The sequence below is a fragment of the Saccostrea cucullata genome, unplaced genomic scaffold, assembly GCF_032062105.1.
Source record: "Saccostrea cucullata isolate Sc308-1 unplaced genomic scaffold, CSIRO_AGI_Scuc_v1 ctg236, whole genome shotgun sequence".
Classification (NCBI taxonomy): domain Eukaryota; kingdom Metazoa; phylum Mollusca; class Bivalvia; order Ostreida; family Ostreidae; genus Saccostrea; species Saccostrea cuccullata.
Genome location: NW_026932733.1, coordinates 372742 through 388989, shown reverse-complemented (window position 1 = coordinate 388989; position 16248 = coordinate 372742). Strand labels below are relative to the sequence as shown.

The 16248-nt window shown below is 35.1% G+C and overlaps 1 protein-coding gene across 1 annotated transcript in view; it reads left to right on the top strand.

Moving 5' to 3' along the window:
- LOC134235974 (protocadherin Fat 4-like) overlaps positions 1-16248 on the top strand; it is a 70357-nt gene that overhangs the window by 29059 nt on the left and 25050 nt on the right. The window contains exons 14-30 of the mRNA XM_062718154.1: positions 3790-3960; positions 4800-4964; positions 6695-6841; positions 6994-7216; positions 7433-7617; positions 9777-9989; positions 10141-10305; positions 10468-10638; positions 10811-10975; positions 11241-11387; positions 11467-11656; positions 12011-12240; positions 14537-14785; positions 14892-15053; positions 15427-15592; positions 15778-15926; positions 16033-16167. Of these exons, the coding sequence (XP_062574138.1) occupies positions 3790-3960; positions 4800-4964; positions 6695-6841; positions 6994-7216; positions 7433-7617; positions 9777-9989; positions 10141-10305; positions 10468-10638; positions 10811-10975; positions 11241-11387; positions 11467-11656; positions 12011-12240; positions 14537-14785; positions 14892-15053; positions 15427-15592; positions 15778-15926; positions 16033-16167 (3033 nt within the window). The remainder of the gene's footprint in view (positions 1-3789; positions 3961-4799; positions 4965-6694; positions 6842-6993; positions 7217-7432; positions 7618-9776; positions 9990-10140; positions 10306-10467; positions 10639-10810; positions 10976-11240; positions 11388-11466; positions 11657-12010; positions 12241-14536; positions 14786-14891; positions 15054-15426; positions 15593-15777; positions 15927-16032; positions 16168-16248) is intronic.

Genomic DNA, 16248 nt, shown 5'->3' with positions numbered 1-16248 from the left:
TGAGAAGAGTACACTAAAGTACATAATTCTACGAAGGGTGATCAAAAAGTTCGCAAACTTATTGAATAACTTCCATACAAGAAACAATATTTGGTTTTAATGTTGATTATATTTTAAATTAATCCTCCCCGATTTTAATGCACATCAACCACCGTTCTGCGCTTGCACGAATCACGTGATATTGGCGGTCACGTGACCCCCTCCGTAGCGTTCTGTCACAAAAGTTAAAAGATTTTTCCGAGTTTTATATTTCTTTCCATGTGAGTTAATTTTTATGACAAGAACAGTTAATTTGTCAGAAATGGTCATATTTCGGCAACAGAATGGGTGGATAATAACATCCTTTCCAAAAATAATCATGGCGACCATTAAAACACAAATCTTCTGTCTCAGGAGAGACCTTTATTCAAGGTGGATAGAGAATGGGTGCATCCTTTTTATCATATCTGATAAGTTTAAAATCTAAAGTAAACGATATCTTAGGTATTTAATACTTATATCATTGTTCAAATATTCAACTATTTTTCAAAGTGCTAATTGGAGGTCTTTGATAGCAAATTGCTTAATTAAAAATACATATCTTTTCAAACTTGTTTTCACTGGGCAAGATGACAAGTATCATTTTTAACCATCAGCCTTCCTTCACTAAAACGATTAATCCAATCATTAATTGAATTTATAGGAACTCATTTATCTCAATAAACTGTACTGTGTACAAATTATTATATGATACTGTAGAGGGATTTCTAAGATATTACAATAAATTGTACAGTCGTTTGTTGAACGAGTTCGACTGAGACAACCATTTTTCGTCACAAGTGACCTAAATAGTGACGTCATTTTCACATTGTGACGTCACAAACAAGGAGAGAAACTTTATTCGGCATATGCTATTTATAGACATACTTGCCAACCTCCAGCATGTAAAAATCTGGTCATGATTAGATTTTTAAAGTAAAAAATCTGTCATAACGCGTAACAACATTCACGACATATTTATCATGATTAAATTTTAAACATATATGTACAAAGATTTTGTGTATTGAGAATTCTTTTTTTTTTGAAAAAGGCTTTAATTTACTATGACAAAAAATTCATCATACATGCCAACTTTCCCGATTTAGGCGGGATTCTCCCGATTTTACCCTTTCATCCCACCTTCCCGATCGGGAGAGAAAAATTGCCCTAATTTCCCGATTTGAAAAAAATCACCTTAAAATTACCTATTATAAAAGTTTCCCTACCGCTGAATTTTGACAATCGGGATAACAATGTCAGATTTGTTTATTCAATGCACACAGATAGGTTTCATTGTTTATTTAACCAGGTGTTAATTATAGGCCTTAGGCCACGAGAAATCACTTCACGCTTGAACGCACAGGTACAAGTAGCTTATAGCTTGGGGCAATTAGGGGATTATCTTGTCAGTTTTATGGGGTATGCAAGGTGAAACACATAGACTAACGTGATAACTATTAGTCATTTTATTAAAAACATAAATTAAAGACAATAAATACTAATCAAACCATAAAATCGGAATCCAAAGAGATCGTTTTTTGAAAACGAAAGTAGAAAACTACAACGCATAGCTGCTGATTTTATCTTCTTACTGAAAAATATTGTAAAGTTTTCCAGTTAAAATATTATGAAAAAATTAAGATGAAACAATCAAGTGTATGTCAATTAGAATTTCTTTTCCCTCCCTTCTCCCAAAAGTAATGTGTTAGGTATGTGCATGTCTTAAGGAAATACCCACATGGCACCATCAAGACTGACAAATTTCATGACTGTAAAAAAAATAATTCTCTTTTAGATAGGTGGTATAAATTTCTGTAAATTGAATATCTTATTAGAAATTCTAATTAATTGAAATATAAATAAAAAATCTCAAAATTTTTCCAGAAACAGGACTTTACAGTATCAAAACCTCATATTTTTTTAGCCTTTGAAAAAAAAAATGATTTAAAAGTTGTTCAATTTTCAATTTTTCACTAAATTATGTGTCCTGGTAGAAAAAAAATTGTTCAATTTTCAATTTTTCACTAAATTATGTGTCCTGGTAGAGAAAAAAATGTTTACATATGTAACTAAATACCCCTTCTTTAGTGAGAGAGGCACCTCTTTTAGCAAAAATATTTCAATTTTGGAAAGAAAAACTTTATTTTTTGTGTTGAATTAATTCCTAAGTTGTATTGATAAGTGATATCAATATTATAAAAGATCATTTCATATAATCATTTAATTTCACGAAAAAATGTCGCGAATTAAAAGCTTTGAAAATTGTCATCACGCGCTAAATCCCCCATGGGAATTTTCAAAAGTTGGCATGTATGAAATTCATACATAATATGATTAGATTTACATGTTAAAAAAGAGAATTGAAGGTTTCATATTTCAGTATTGACCTGAAGTAAGTGTGCATTTTTTTTTTTTTAAAAAGCCTGTTCAGTTTCTGCTAAATTTGAAAGTATACCAATTTCAAGTTTGAAGTTATTTTTCCTCTCTCTTAATTGATTAACTACTGCAATATGTATTAAATTTGAAGTTAGACCTACACTGTCTTTGATCACTTTATTTTATCTAGAATGAAAGTTTTTTTCCAAGATTCCTTGATATGTACATAAATATTGTTTCTCTTTTTCTTGGTTCAATCAGAGACGTGTTTGGTTCAATTTGTTCCTGCTAGCCCTGATAACGATCTAGTTCTATGGGAAGCCATTTTAATTGACTTCAAACATTGATTTGTCAAAACAACACCCAGTTAATTGTTTACACATGCACTGATAATTAATCCATCGGCATTGTTTACGTAGATCTAAGCTTGGGTTGTAACTGGAAGTTAAAAGTGCAAGAATTTATGAACCAAATCCGGAAATCGGGAGATTTTCGGGTTGTTCGGCAAAAATCGGGTGAAAAGCATGACCCATCGGGTCATAAAAAATAATCGGGTTACAGGTTGAAAAATCGGGTGTGACCCGACGAAATCGGGTGAGTTGGCAACTATGCTTATAGACCTTGTGTATGGCTATGTGTGTACCAAATTTCATTCTAATCTGAATTGTGGTTTTGTAGATATAGAGATATTATAGTTTGCGAACTTTTTGATCACCCCTCGTATTTATTGCTACCTGTTACAAAGTTTCAAATCAAAGTGTTTTTTTTCTTTATATGTACAGACCAGTAGAGCGACAGTCTCATCAGAGACTCCTAGTTGGTTTAATATCCTTTGACAAAATGGTTTCTGTAGCCTTTTATGATCAAAATTAGCCTAAAGTAATGATGTAAGATAGATGAAACTTGGCAGAGAATGAAAGTTGTATTTTATATCTATTGATGGTATTAATTTGTATCACTATGATGACTATAGAATAAGGAATTACGTAATAATTAAACCTTATTTAATTCATATCATTCACATGATAAATTTGGAAATTTTATTCTGCATTTCTAATGCAAAGAATCCCCTTTGAAAGAAATGAGCAGGATGGCAGGATGCTTTGTAATATTAATTACAAAGAATATGCATTTTGGTGATAGACTGTCAAAATTCATTTCTACAATGTCATGGAAAAGAAAAACATGCAGCATTTTATTGAATTTTACATTCAAACATCCATCTTTCTGATTGCTTTGAGTAGTAAACTATATTCTCAGTAGGTTAATTTCAAATTGTGCTTATCATCAAAAAGAAGACTGCATTTCATTGAAAGTTAGATTGAATGTTATCCAATAATCATTCTGTTGGCTTTCATTGTCCATGAAGTATATTCGCCTTGATCTCTGTTACAGGAAATTTTGATAAATGGAGAGATGGTCAGTGGTGTGTCAGTTACAGAGAACAGCAACGGAGCCATCATAGCTGACCTGACAGCAGCAGACCAGGATAAAAACGATACTCACAGCTTCCTCCTACTGGACTCTGCCGACAGAAGATTCACACTGAAAGGGACACAACTCCTGGTAAACACAATTCAACATGTAGAAAAACTAGGGTCACTTTCTGCTAAAGTGGCTGTATAGATATACCACTTTATTGACTACACCCTGTTTCATTTCAAACATCAAGTTAAAGCAGAGTTGTTTTTTTTTGGGGGGGGGGGGGGGGGGGGGTAAGGAATCAGAGTTCTATTTAAAATTTATTACTGAAATTTATGTGCAAGATTCTTGAGGTAATGTGGATTCTTAATTCTTCAGATCATGGTGTAGGGTGGGGCCACAATAGGGATTACATAAGGAAAAATCTTTATAGGATGTGGCCATAAATGACAATGAAATTCTACATAGGAATACATGTTTATTAGGCAAAAACAAACTGATACTGAACAGCAGAACCAACTTTACTCAGGTGACCATTGTAGCTCATGAGCCTCTTGTTACATTCTTAACAATTGCAGTTCAATTTGGGCAGGAAAAAATAGCTTAATTAACTTTTTTTCCCCCCAAAGAAAAAAAGGATTAAAGCATTTTAATTAAAATGAAATACCTGTTAAGGTTTGAAATGGAGTGTGGTTTCTGCAGTACTAATATTACCCAGTAATGATATATATTGTACTTTCAAGATTAACCTTTCTACACTCAATTTAAGGGAAGATCTAGTTTTCAAGTCGGACATTGAAATCACGTTTTCAAGTCATTCAAGTTGGTTTGAAATAAAAGTTTGATGTGGAAAGGATGTGAAACTAGACAAATTAGTTACAGTAAACATTATAAAATATGAGCTGTAGTAAAAAAAATGTAGATCTTTTGAAGAGAAAGTAAGACATGGTTTGAATTTATTGTGTGCTCTATTTTCTTTCCAGACATCTGATTCAGCTAATCTAGACTTCGAGTCCACAGACTCCTACGTAATTCGTATTGTGGTTAAAGACGATGGAAAACCAACTTTATCTTTTGAGAAATCTGTCTCCATCATGGTCAAGGATGAAAATGAGGCTCCAAGAAATATTATTTTGTCCGCCAATAAGGTAACAAGGCCAAGCTTATGTCTGTCTGTGGAAAACCTTGAAATGGATTCCAGGTTTTACACATAATGATTTTTGTTTTCATCTTTGTATAAGAAGATAAAAGAAGCAGTTTAGAATTCACACCAAGTACAGCAGAGAACTAGAGCAATAAAGTTTAAACTAGAGGTAGATTGAGCAGTGAGCTCACTAAATGAATCCCCCCACTTCCCATATGAATATAATGGCAGTGTCCATGTTTTGCTATGGGAAACCCAAAATACGTGTCTGATCAAAAAGTAAAATAGGAGGTCACAATGGCAATATGTAATAAAAATTCTGTAAAAGTCTCATCAGATTTCATGCAGTGTTATGAGAGGAGATGCTGATAAGAGATGGGAACCCCAAAGTGTAACAGACAGACGGACATCCAGATTACTATATACCCTCCGGCTTTTCAAGCGGGGGGTATGAAAATGTGAAATAAACCAGTAAAACGATCAAAGTTTTGGGCATTGTTAAAGTTTTTGCTAACAAACAGATGCACAGACAGGGCAGAAACTATTTACATTTACTAGCTGTAAAGCATAAAACATTTTCTTAAGCTAACATTTTTTTTGGAATATGGTCCAGAAGTTATATAACTATTGCTTCATCAGCAGTAGTTATCAGTTGACCTTATCTATTTGGTTGCATAATTGTCATAAACGCATTGTAAAGTCATTAAGTTTTTGATTTCTTTGAACTAGGAGTTCTACTTTATTGATAAATGAATAACTTGAATTTGAAATTAACCACAGAAATATATTAGATAACCACAAGTTATTTGTTCCTGAGACAGTGGGAGAGTTCGTGATGTTTTAGCTGGTTTGAAGTTTGATGTTTAGAATTCAAGTTTCTCAAGGCCTCAGCCAATCCTTGTAGAAATTACATAATCCTGTCGCACTAAGCGAATTTTCTCTTCTTGGCCATTTTTGTTGCAAGTATTGATACTGATTTATGATTTAGGAGCAGTGAATTTAAACAAACTAAAGCTCTTCATGATGTAAATTTAGGTGACACAGAAGTCGTTTTTCAAAGTAAAACTGTTTCTATTCAATGCCGAGCTTGTCTATCTTCCTGTTATGTGATGTATGTAAGAAAGATTTTTTTTTGACTTTTTTGAATTTGTATTCTCTAAATTGATGGATGGTTGTTATGTTAACCTATGTATGTAGTTTTTAGGTCACTGGGTATTAAGTAACCAAAGTAAGCATTCTAAGTGTATAATTATGATAAACAATGATGCCTCTTTCAAAATTGTGAATTTCATGGCCTCTGGTTTAATTGGAAAGTTGTTACGGGATACTCATGTGACCTATAAGGCCCATGTTCAGCTCCCAGTTATTGAGATTAGATGTTGAATTCAAATAATATGACCTGTAAGTACCAATACATGTATTAATGTCTACTCTTAATATAGTGTAATACTTTCAAATCTTAGAGTTCCAATATATTCACATAGCAGGTATATGTTAACTAAAGGAAAACAGCTAGAAATTTTTGGATTATAGGTCAAGGTTGAGAGGCATCACTTTTCTGAGGGATTAGGGCGGATAAAGTAAATGATGTACAAATATTCACCTTCTGCATTGTGTGTTTGGATTGGGTATCAAAACAATGCGAATCAAGTTTTACATTACGTACATATTTGGGGGGGGGGGGGGCTTGTTTTGTTGTTTTCTTTCGGTATCAGTTCTTTGGTAAATATGCAGGTCCCTGAGAGGAGTGAGCCAGGCCTTGTGATTGGGACACTGAGGAGTGAGGACCCAGATAACAGTAGGAGGGAAGTACAGACATTTGTATACAGCCTGGAGAATGATGCCAAAGGTCAAGTGGAGGTCAAAGGCCACCAGCTACTGGTGAGTTACTCCGACTTAAATAATCACAGCATGAAAACTACAAGATTCAAGAATTTAATTAGAGAATGCATGTGTTAATACATTGAATTCTTACCTATCTGACCAATGAAAAATATTGCACCTGTTATTTTGTTGCATGATGATTTTGGCAGGTGAAGAGGTCAACACACCTGTGTGGTGACCAGCCTTGTGAGTTTGACTTTGAGAAAGAGTCTAGTATTGATATCAAGGTTAAGGTCACTGACTCGGGAAGTCCACCCCTGACCTTTGTTAAGACCATAACTCTAGAGGTCACAGATGAGAACGACCCTCCACAGGACGTTAGACTGGCAGGAAACTCCATAGCCGAGGGAAACCCTCCAGGAACTGTCATAGGTACATTTGTACATAAAATATACTGGACATGTATATTCAATTTATACTTCATTCTGATGGGGCTACTTTTCAACCAAAGAATTGCAGCAATATCCTTCACCTTCATTCAAAAAATGATAATGTTTTTAAATTTTAGATTTTTTTTTCCATTTGAACCTACCAGTATATATATTAATAATTTTTGTTACATGTGAAAATGCCTTATCTTTTTGAAAGGCAGAATTGTGGCAGTAGACCAGGATATTGGACAAACCTTGATTTTCACCCTGTTGAATTACACTGATGTGTTTGTGCTGAGGGATGATAACTCTTTAGCAGTGATTCTGAGCTTAGATTATGAACAGCAGGCAGTGTATGCCTTGTCTGTTAGGTGTAGAGATGATGGAGAGGAGTCAAAGACAGTGAGTGAATTGATAGATGGTTATATACAGTTTTATTAGATCTGTATATAAACCCATTCAAAGTTTTAGTACAAAAATTATTTATAATTTTTTTTGTTAAAAATATTTTTCCAGCCTTAGTTTTGTAAAGTGAGTTTTTAACATTTGATGTGTTGTTTCTTCCAATAAAAAAAAACAACAGTTTTTTAAACCCCTGCTCCAAAGGAGAGGGGGTATAATGTTTTACCCTTGTGTGTCTGTCTGTCAGGCTGTCCGTAACAAATTTTTGGTTGCAGTTTTCTTAGCAACTACTTACAGCAGATGCTTGAAATTTTAACAGAATATTCTCTGAGGCATGCCATATGATGGGATTCATTTTTTGTTCAAATCCGAATTCAACTTCCTGTTTATCCGCACGTCTGTCCATTTCGTACATAACAATTTTTCGTCTCAGTTTTCTCAGCAACTACTCAAAACAGATGATTGAAATTTTAACACAGTCTTCTCTGAGGCATGCCATATGGTGGGATTCATTTTTGATGAAATCCAAAGTCAACTTCCTGTTTATCCATCCGTCTGTCTGTTTCATACATAAATTTTCGTTGCAGTTTTTTTGGCAACTACTCATTGCAGATGAGTGAAATGTTAATACAATCTCCTCTGAGGCATGCCATACATTTTTAGCTCACCTCAACGAAGTTGGGGGAGCTTATGTAATACCCTCGGCGTCGGTGTCGGCGTCCCAGGTTAAGGTTAAGTTTTTTGGAGCAGTTTTCTTTTTAAGGTCAAGATCTAGTAAACGAAGGGTGCCTACAGATTTATCAAATTTGAGAAATTCCTTTAATGAAGCTTTATAACTTTAGCTTGGTCAAAAAAGGTGTTTCTAGGAAAATAAGATGAAAAACCATATTTTAAACTGTTATTTTCAATGAAAAATTAAGAAAATTAGACATGAATTGGGAGTTTTTTTTGCATAGCACACAACAAAATGTATCCAGATATCTTTCAGAAAACGGTAATTTGTATGTTCTTGGTCTCTTCTTTTAAATAATGTTAAATTTAATATAGGTATCCGTACTTTTCATGTGATTTCAAATTGAATTCCATGAAAATACATTTTCTACATAATTCTAGGTTAAGAAAGTTGAAAGTGATTTTTAATGGATCTAGCAGTTTTTTACTTTTTTAAGTACTTGTATGTCCTATATTGATTAGACATGCATGGAAGATGCATCTAGTGTGTTTCATTGTACAAGTCAAAGTTTCAGATGCTGCAATTTCAGCAAAGGAATGACCAGGTTAATGTTTTTGGAGCAGGTTAACATTTTTGGTGCAGTTTTTGGTGTAGGTCTCATTTCCAAGGAAATATAAGCCCTATGTTGACCAAACTTGCATGGATGGTACATCTAAGGATGTACACTACCAGACTTGCTTCGGATGCTGAATCTGACCTACATTTTCCGGTTGAGTGAACAGGTTAATGTTTTTGGTGCAAGTCTCATTTACAAGGAACTATAAGTCCTATGTTGACCAAACTTGCATGGATGATACATCTTAGGATGCATACTACCAGACTTGCTTCGGATGCTGAATCTGACCTACATTTTCTGGATGAATGAACAAGTTAAAGTTTTTGGGGCAGGTTTCATTTCCAAGTAACAATGAGCCTATAATGACTAAACTTGCATGGATGATACATCTTAGGATGCATACTACCAGACTTGCTTCGGATGCTGAATCTGACCTATATTTTCTGGATGAGTGAACAGGTTAATGTTTTTGATGCAGGATTCATTTCCAAGTAACTATGAGCTCTTTAATGACCAAACTTGCATGGATGATACATCTAAGGTTACATTCTACCAGGCTGGCTTCAGATGCTAAATCTGACCTACATTTTTTTCTGTTTGCTCAGCAACTACTCAATACAGATGCTTGAAATTTCAGCATATACTTTTTTGAGGCATGTTTTATAGTGGGATCTATTTTTGTATGAATTTGATGTCAATTTCCTATTTATCTGTGCAGCTGCCCTCCACTGAACTTGTGAATATTAACTTGATGTGTATGTTCACATCAGAGGGGGGTTTTACTAGTGAGCACTGGCTCACAGATTTCTGGTTTTTAACTGAAATTTCAGAATAGAATATAAAACAATTGATAAAAGAAAAATATTCTAGGTAGACTCTGTTGTGACCATTAATGTACTGGATGTAAATGAGCCCCCTAGCTTCTCTGGAGTGGTGGATATAACAGTAGAAGAGAACAGAGAGACGGGGGAGGTAATTGGAACAGTGACTGCTACAGATCCTGACCTGGAAGAACAGCTTGTGTTTACCTTGACCAGAGGATACAACAACTTTGTGACAGCCAATACTACCTGCTTCACAGAGGTATTTCTGATACCACATTCATAACTATACTAATCACCTGAACAATTAGGTATGAAGCGAGAAAGTTTATTTTTCAAACTTAAAATATGATATGGTTTTCTTTTACCAAAAGTTCTGTCATTGCACTTACATGTTTTTTTCTACTTCACAGCCAGAACAGGGCACTCGCTGTATTTCTAGTGTTTCCCTGAAGCACCGTTTGGACTTTGAAATGATGCCTGTCTTCTCACTGACTCTGTCTGTACAGGATAATGCAGGTCTGACTGACTCCTCCAACTTCAGGGTCAATGTACAGGATATCAATGAACCCCCAACTGTAAGTCTTAGAGAAAATCTCCTCTGTATGATATTGATCAGTTAATTAATCTTAGAGCTGTATATAATCTTAGTAATGTAATGGCTTTATGGAAATTATAAGGCTTGTGTATTATGAAAATATACATGCAGATAAAATCATTTTAAAATGTTTCTTTTCCAGAGGATCTTTCTAAATGGAAAGTCCTTAACTTCACTATCTGTAAATGAAATGACACAGAATGAGACAATTGCAGAGTTGTCAGCCCTTGATCCAGATCAACACCAATTTCACAAGTTTTCGCTTGAATCAGGAGAGAAAGAGAATTTCGAAATTATAGAAAATAAACTCAGGGTAAATAACATCAGAAAAAAAACCCAGTAAACTTGAATGTTTGATTCTTGAAATGATTGTAGTAATGCTGGTGATGACAACTAGTCTTTACAGAAATTTTGATACCAATTTAAATTTTAAATATAAAACTCACATGAAGGTAATAAATTGTTCTGATTTTTATGTTATTTAGGTAAGGACTAGTGCAGTTCTGGATTTTGAAGCACAAGAGGAACACCATCTGATCATAAATATAATGGACAATGGCTTACCTCCCTTGTCATTGCAAGCAAAAGTCACAGTTCATATAGAAAATTTGAATGAAGCACCACAAGCCTTAGTTTTGGACAACAACAGGGTAAAACAATCTGTAAACAATTTTGTATTATTGTGAAGTAAGAAACAGTGTACAGCATGGTTAGGGCAAGTAAAATTACTGCCAAAGAAATGTTGACAGTTTTAATGTCAACTTTCAGTAGATTTTCAAAGATGGTCAATGTTATTTCTAGACTTTTTTGAAGTATGAACTGGTAAACATTTAAATGTATTTAATATGTTCTGGTATGAAAAATGTTACAGAAAATATTTTGTATACATTGAAGATGATTGCTTATTTTGCCTAGGTTCCAGAGAACGCTCCAGAGGGTGAGGTGATTGGTCAGCTATTGACCACTGATCCAGACAACAGGAGGGCCCAGACTCAGACATTTACTTACATCATGCTGTCCAATCAAGACAGCAGATTTAAGATTGTAGGGAATCAACTCCAGGTATCTCAGTTCTTATTGATAAAAAAATATGTTTAGAATAAGAAGAACTGCATATTATATGTTAAAATCTTTTTATAAGATAGGTAAGGCAAATTCAGAGTGCGGTAGGACTGGAGGGAATTCCTGTGGTGTTAACTTTGAGGATTCTGATGTGTACAATGTGACTGTCATGGTGACTGATAACGGACTCCCCCCTCAGAGTAAAGCATTCAGTGTAACAGTGTATGTGACAGATGTCAATGACAGACCTACAAATCTCACTTTGTCAGGTAACTGAAGTACTTTCTTAAAATGTAAGTATTATTGCAGATGTATGTTCAGAAACCCTATTGGTGTGAATGGTGTCTAAATTTGTTCATAATGTATGGTGGCAATCAAGTGCAGAATTTGTTTATCAATGAATTGTAGTCCTGTGATTAACAAGTAAATAAACTTATTTATATAAACTTTGGTCTGTTATTGTTTTGTCTGTAAAAACTGATACATGTAGTAAATCCATGATGAATTCATTGTTCCAACTAATTGAATACTTAGCGTCGTATTTATAGCCCTCTTTTCATCATGATATTTACATGAATATGGAAAGGAAAATTTTAATATACATGTAACTTTTTTTTAAACAGGACACAAAGTCCAGAGTCTGGCACCAAAAGATACTGTGATTGGTCAGCTTCTGGTGATGGATGAGGATGTTGACCAATCACTTGTCTTCTCTTTGGTATCTGGTGGTGAGGCTCTATTTCTGGTCAGCAGTGAGGGTCAGGTTACCAAGGCAACAGACCAACCTCTGAAGAGTGGGCAGATCTATAATATTTCTGTACAAGCAGTGGATGATGGACAGCCACAGTTAAAGGTAATTCATTTAACTGAAAACATATGTATGGTCTTGTTGCTAAGCAAAACTCTGTCTATGAATTGATGATATCTATCTATAGTTGGAACAGCTGCTACCTATTTTTGGCTCTTCTGGTCAGAGACCAGAAGTGCTTATGCTATAGTAATGCGTCCGGCGTCCGTGTGTTTAGCTAGCTGTCTGTCTGTAAACAATTTTTCAAAATGCTACTCCTCCTACAGTTTTGGTCTGATTTCAATATAACTTGGCATACAAGTAGACTACACTAAGATACATAATTCTGTATATTGGTTTTTAGCTCACCTGAGCCGAAGGCTCAAGTGAGCTTTTCTGATCACATTTTGTCCGTCGTCCGTCTAGCTGTCCGTCTGTCTGTCTGTCCGTCCGTCTGTAAACTTTTCACATTTTCGACTTCTTCTCAAGAACCACTGGGCCAATTTTGACCAAAATTGGTACAAAGCATCCTTGGGTAAAGGGGAATTTAAATTGTTAAAATGAAGGGCCAAGTCCCCTCACAAGGGGAGATAATCGACAAAAGACAAAAATAGGGTGGGGTCATTAAAAAATCTTCTTCTCAAGAACCACTGGGCCAATAAGGCTGAAACTTATGTGGAAGCAGCCTTGGGTAGGGTAGATATTAAAATGTAAAAATCATGACCCCCAGGGGTAGGGCGGGACCACAATGGGGAATCAAAATTTTACATAGAAATATATAGGAAAAATCTTTGAAAATCTTCTTCTCAAGAACCACAGGGCCAGAAAAGCTGAAACTGAGATGGAAGCACCCTGGGGTAGTGTAGATTCTAAATTGTACAAATCATGATTCCCGGGGGTAGGGCGGGGCCACAATGGGGAATCAAAATTTTACATAGAAATATATAGGAAAAATCTTTGAAAATCTTCTTCTCAAGAACCACTGGGCCAGAAAAGCTGAAATTCATATGGAATCATTGTGGGGTAGTGTAGATTCTAAATTGTTCAAATCATGACCCCCGGGGGTAGGGCGGGGCCACAATGGGGAATCAAAGTTTTACGCAGAAATATTTAGGAAAAATCTTTGAAAATCTTCTTCTCAAGAACCACTGGGCCAGAAAAGCTGAAACTAATGTGGAAGCATCCTGGGGTACTGTAGATTCTAAATTGTTCAAATCATGACCCCTGGGGGTTGGGCGGGGCCACAATGGGGAATCAAAGTTTTACATAGAAATATGTAGGAAAAATTTTTTTAAAATTCTTCTTCTCAAGAACCACCGGGCCAGAAAAGCTGAAACTGATGTGGAAGCACCCTGGGGTAGTGTACATTCTAAATTGTTCAAATCATGACCCCCGGGGGTAGGGCGGGGCCACAATGGGGAATCAATGTTTTACATAGAAATATATAGAAAAAAATCTTTAACAATCTTCTTCTCAAGAACCACTGGACCAGAAAAGCTGAAACTTATGTGGAAGCATCCTGGGTAGTGTAGATTTCAAATTGTGTAAATTATGATCAATGGGGTAGGGTGGGGTCACAATATGTATTACAAGGGGAAATCTGGTTAAGAACAATATGACAAAAGATTCTCTTGTGAGCGATGTGGCCCATGGGCCTCTTGTTGATTTCAATGAACGGTGTTGTCGTGGTTACTAAAAATAGAAATTTCTGTGAAATACTTTTAAAATGCTACTCCTCCTACAGTTATGGTCTGATTTCAATATAACTTGGCAAACAAGAAGACTACACTAAGATACAAAATTCTATTTATCGGTTTTTGATTTAGACGAACGGTGTTGCTGTGGGTACTAAAAATAGAAATTTCTGTGAAATACTATTAAAAAGCTACTACTCCTACAGATTTGGTCTGATTTCAATATAACTTGGCATACAAGTAGACTACACTAAGATACATAATTATTAGTTCAAGTTTTATATTTTGATGATTGATGTTGCCATGGTAACTAAAATTGATAATTCTGTAAAATTTTATGAAAAGCTACTCCTACAGTTGTAGTCAAATTGCAGTCTTGCCACAAAAAGTGACTTAATCAATGAAAATTATTCTATTTATTACTTTTTTAAAGTTTTAAGTCCCAACTGCTACTTTTCTCTTATAAGTACAAACCAGCAGTCTTGACAGAGACTTCTGGTTTATCAACTTATGTTAGTCACATTCATGATTCGGACATTGGACCTTCTGATCATGGAGCAAGTGTTCTACCAACTGAACAACCATGATAGCTTGTTTAAAAGATCATTTTGTTGAAAAAATTATGACATTTTGAAACATTATGAATTACATATTTTGTTCTTTATTAGGTGACCTCCAGTTTTCAGATAGCAGTCCTTGGAGTGAATACACCTGTCAGTGTAAACTTCACTACAGAGGGAGGAGTCAAAAGCTTCCCTGTCAATCATCCTGTTGTCATGGAAAACTCTCCTGCTGGCACTGTGATTGGCTCCCTGGAGGGGGTAACTAATGGGGTAGATGAGACATTAACCTTCTCTTTAGAGGTGAAGGACAAGGAAAATCCTTTCAGCATGGGGGATGTCAGTTGTAATACAAAAGTAAGTCTGCAGTATGTTTTGACTTAAAAGTGATTTTCATTATTATATTTGATGGAAGAATGTGTGTTATGAGGATTGTAACTTTTGCATATTTTCACTATGTCAGACTGACTTGACCACATGCACTGTTTCTGTGAAAGTAAAGGGAGTTCTTGACTTTGAGGAGCAGTCCTTCCTGTCCGTAGTTGTTACTATAGAGAACCGTGAAGGAGGAAAATTGATTGAGATGTTTAAAATTACCATCGAAAATGAAAATGAGGCTCCATGGGTAATTAATTCTTAATCTTTGAAAAGGATATTCAAATCTTCTGTTTGGTATTTTATTTTAAAAAACATAATAAATTGCTTATTTAATAAGGATAATGTATTGTCTTGGTATGTGTAAAGAAGGGATATTTTTGATTGGTTTACAATTTGTTTTCTTACAACTTTTAAGCTCTCATATCAAAGTTTACAGGCAAACTTTCTTTGGTCTGCCTGCAACTTTTACTTTTGGACTTGTGTGACAGACACTTTTTATCTTGTCATGTTGAGGATGAAGGTTACCCAATAATTTCAGATAAAGGTTGTACATTAACGTCCGTTTATGTTGGGTTCATGGTGTTTTCAGGCATATCTTATTTTCTCTGTGTTTTCTACAGGACGTCAGAGCCAGCAGTCCAGGTCTTGTTATTCCAGAGAACACCCAGGGACTGGTGGCTATCTTCCAGGTAACTGATCCAGATGTGGATGATACTCACACCTTTACCTTGCTGGATGGTGAACAGTTTACCATCACCCCACAAGGACACCTCTCTACAAACATAGGTATGCTATTGTTAATGAAGAAAGAAAAAATTAGTAATAGTTATGATAAACTAATAACAATAGCAATCAATTATACTTGAAAATAGAAGCTGAATGAAGGGATTTTACTGTCAAAATAATGAACATGACTTTAACAGAACGTGAAATTAGATTAGCACATATTAAAAGTGAATGCATTTTTTCAGGCAAATTAATAGACTTTGAGGAGAGTCCACATGTTAACATCACAGTCGAAGTTATAGACAGTGGAGGACTTACACTTAGGAGAAACTTCACTATACATGTAGAAAATATCAATGAAAAACCCACACAAATCAGTCTCTCAAACAACAAGGTAGGGAGAAAGAGTCAATCTAATATTCAAAGTTGAATAATTTTCATGAATTGAATTCAGGGGGTTTACCTGTCTCCTGCAATGAATACATGTATGTTGAATTCAGGTGAAGGAAATGAGTGACCCTGGGACAATTATAGGTCACCTAGTGACCAGGGACCCAGACTTCAGTCAGATCCACACCTACAGACTGCTGGATGATGCTGGGGGCAGGATCCTCATTCAGGGAAACACTGTTCAGGTAAAACAAAGTTTCCATGTATTGAGGTAATAAAGATGTAATAATTTGAAATCTATGGTAAAATATTAGGCATTCTATATT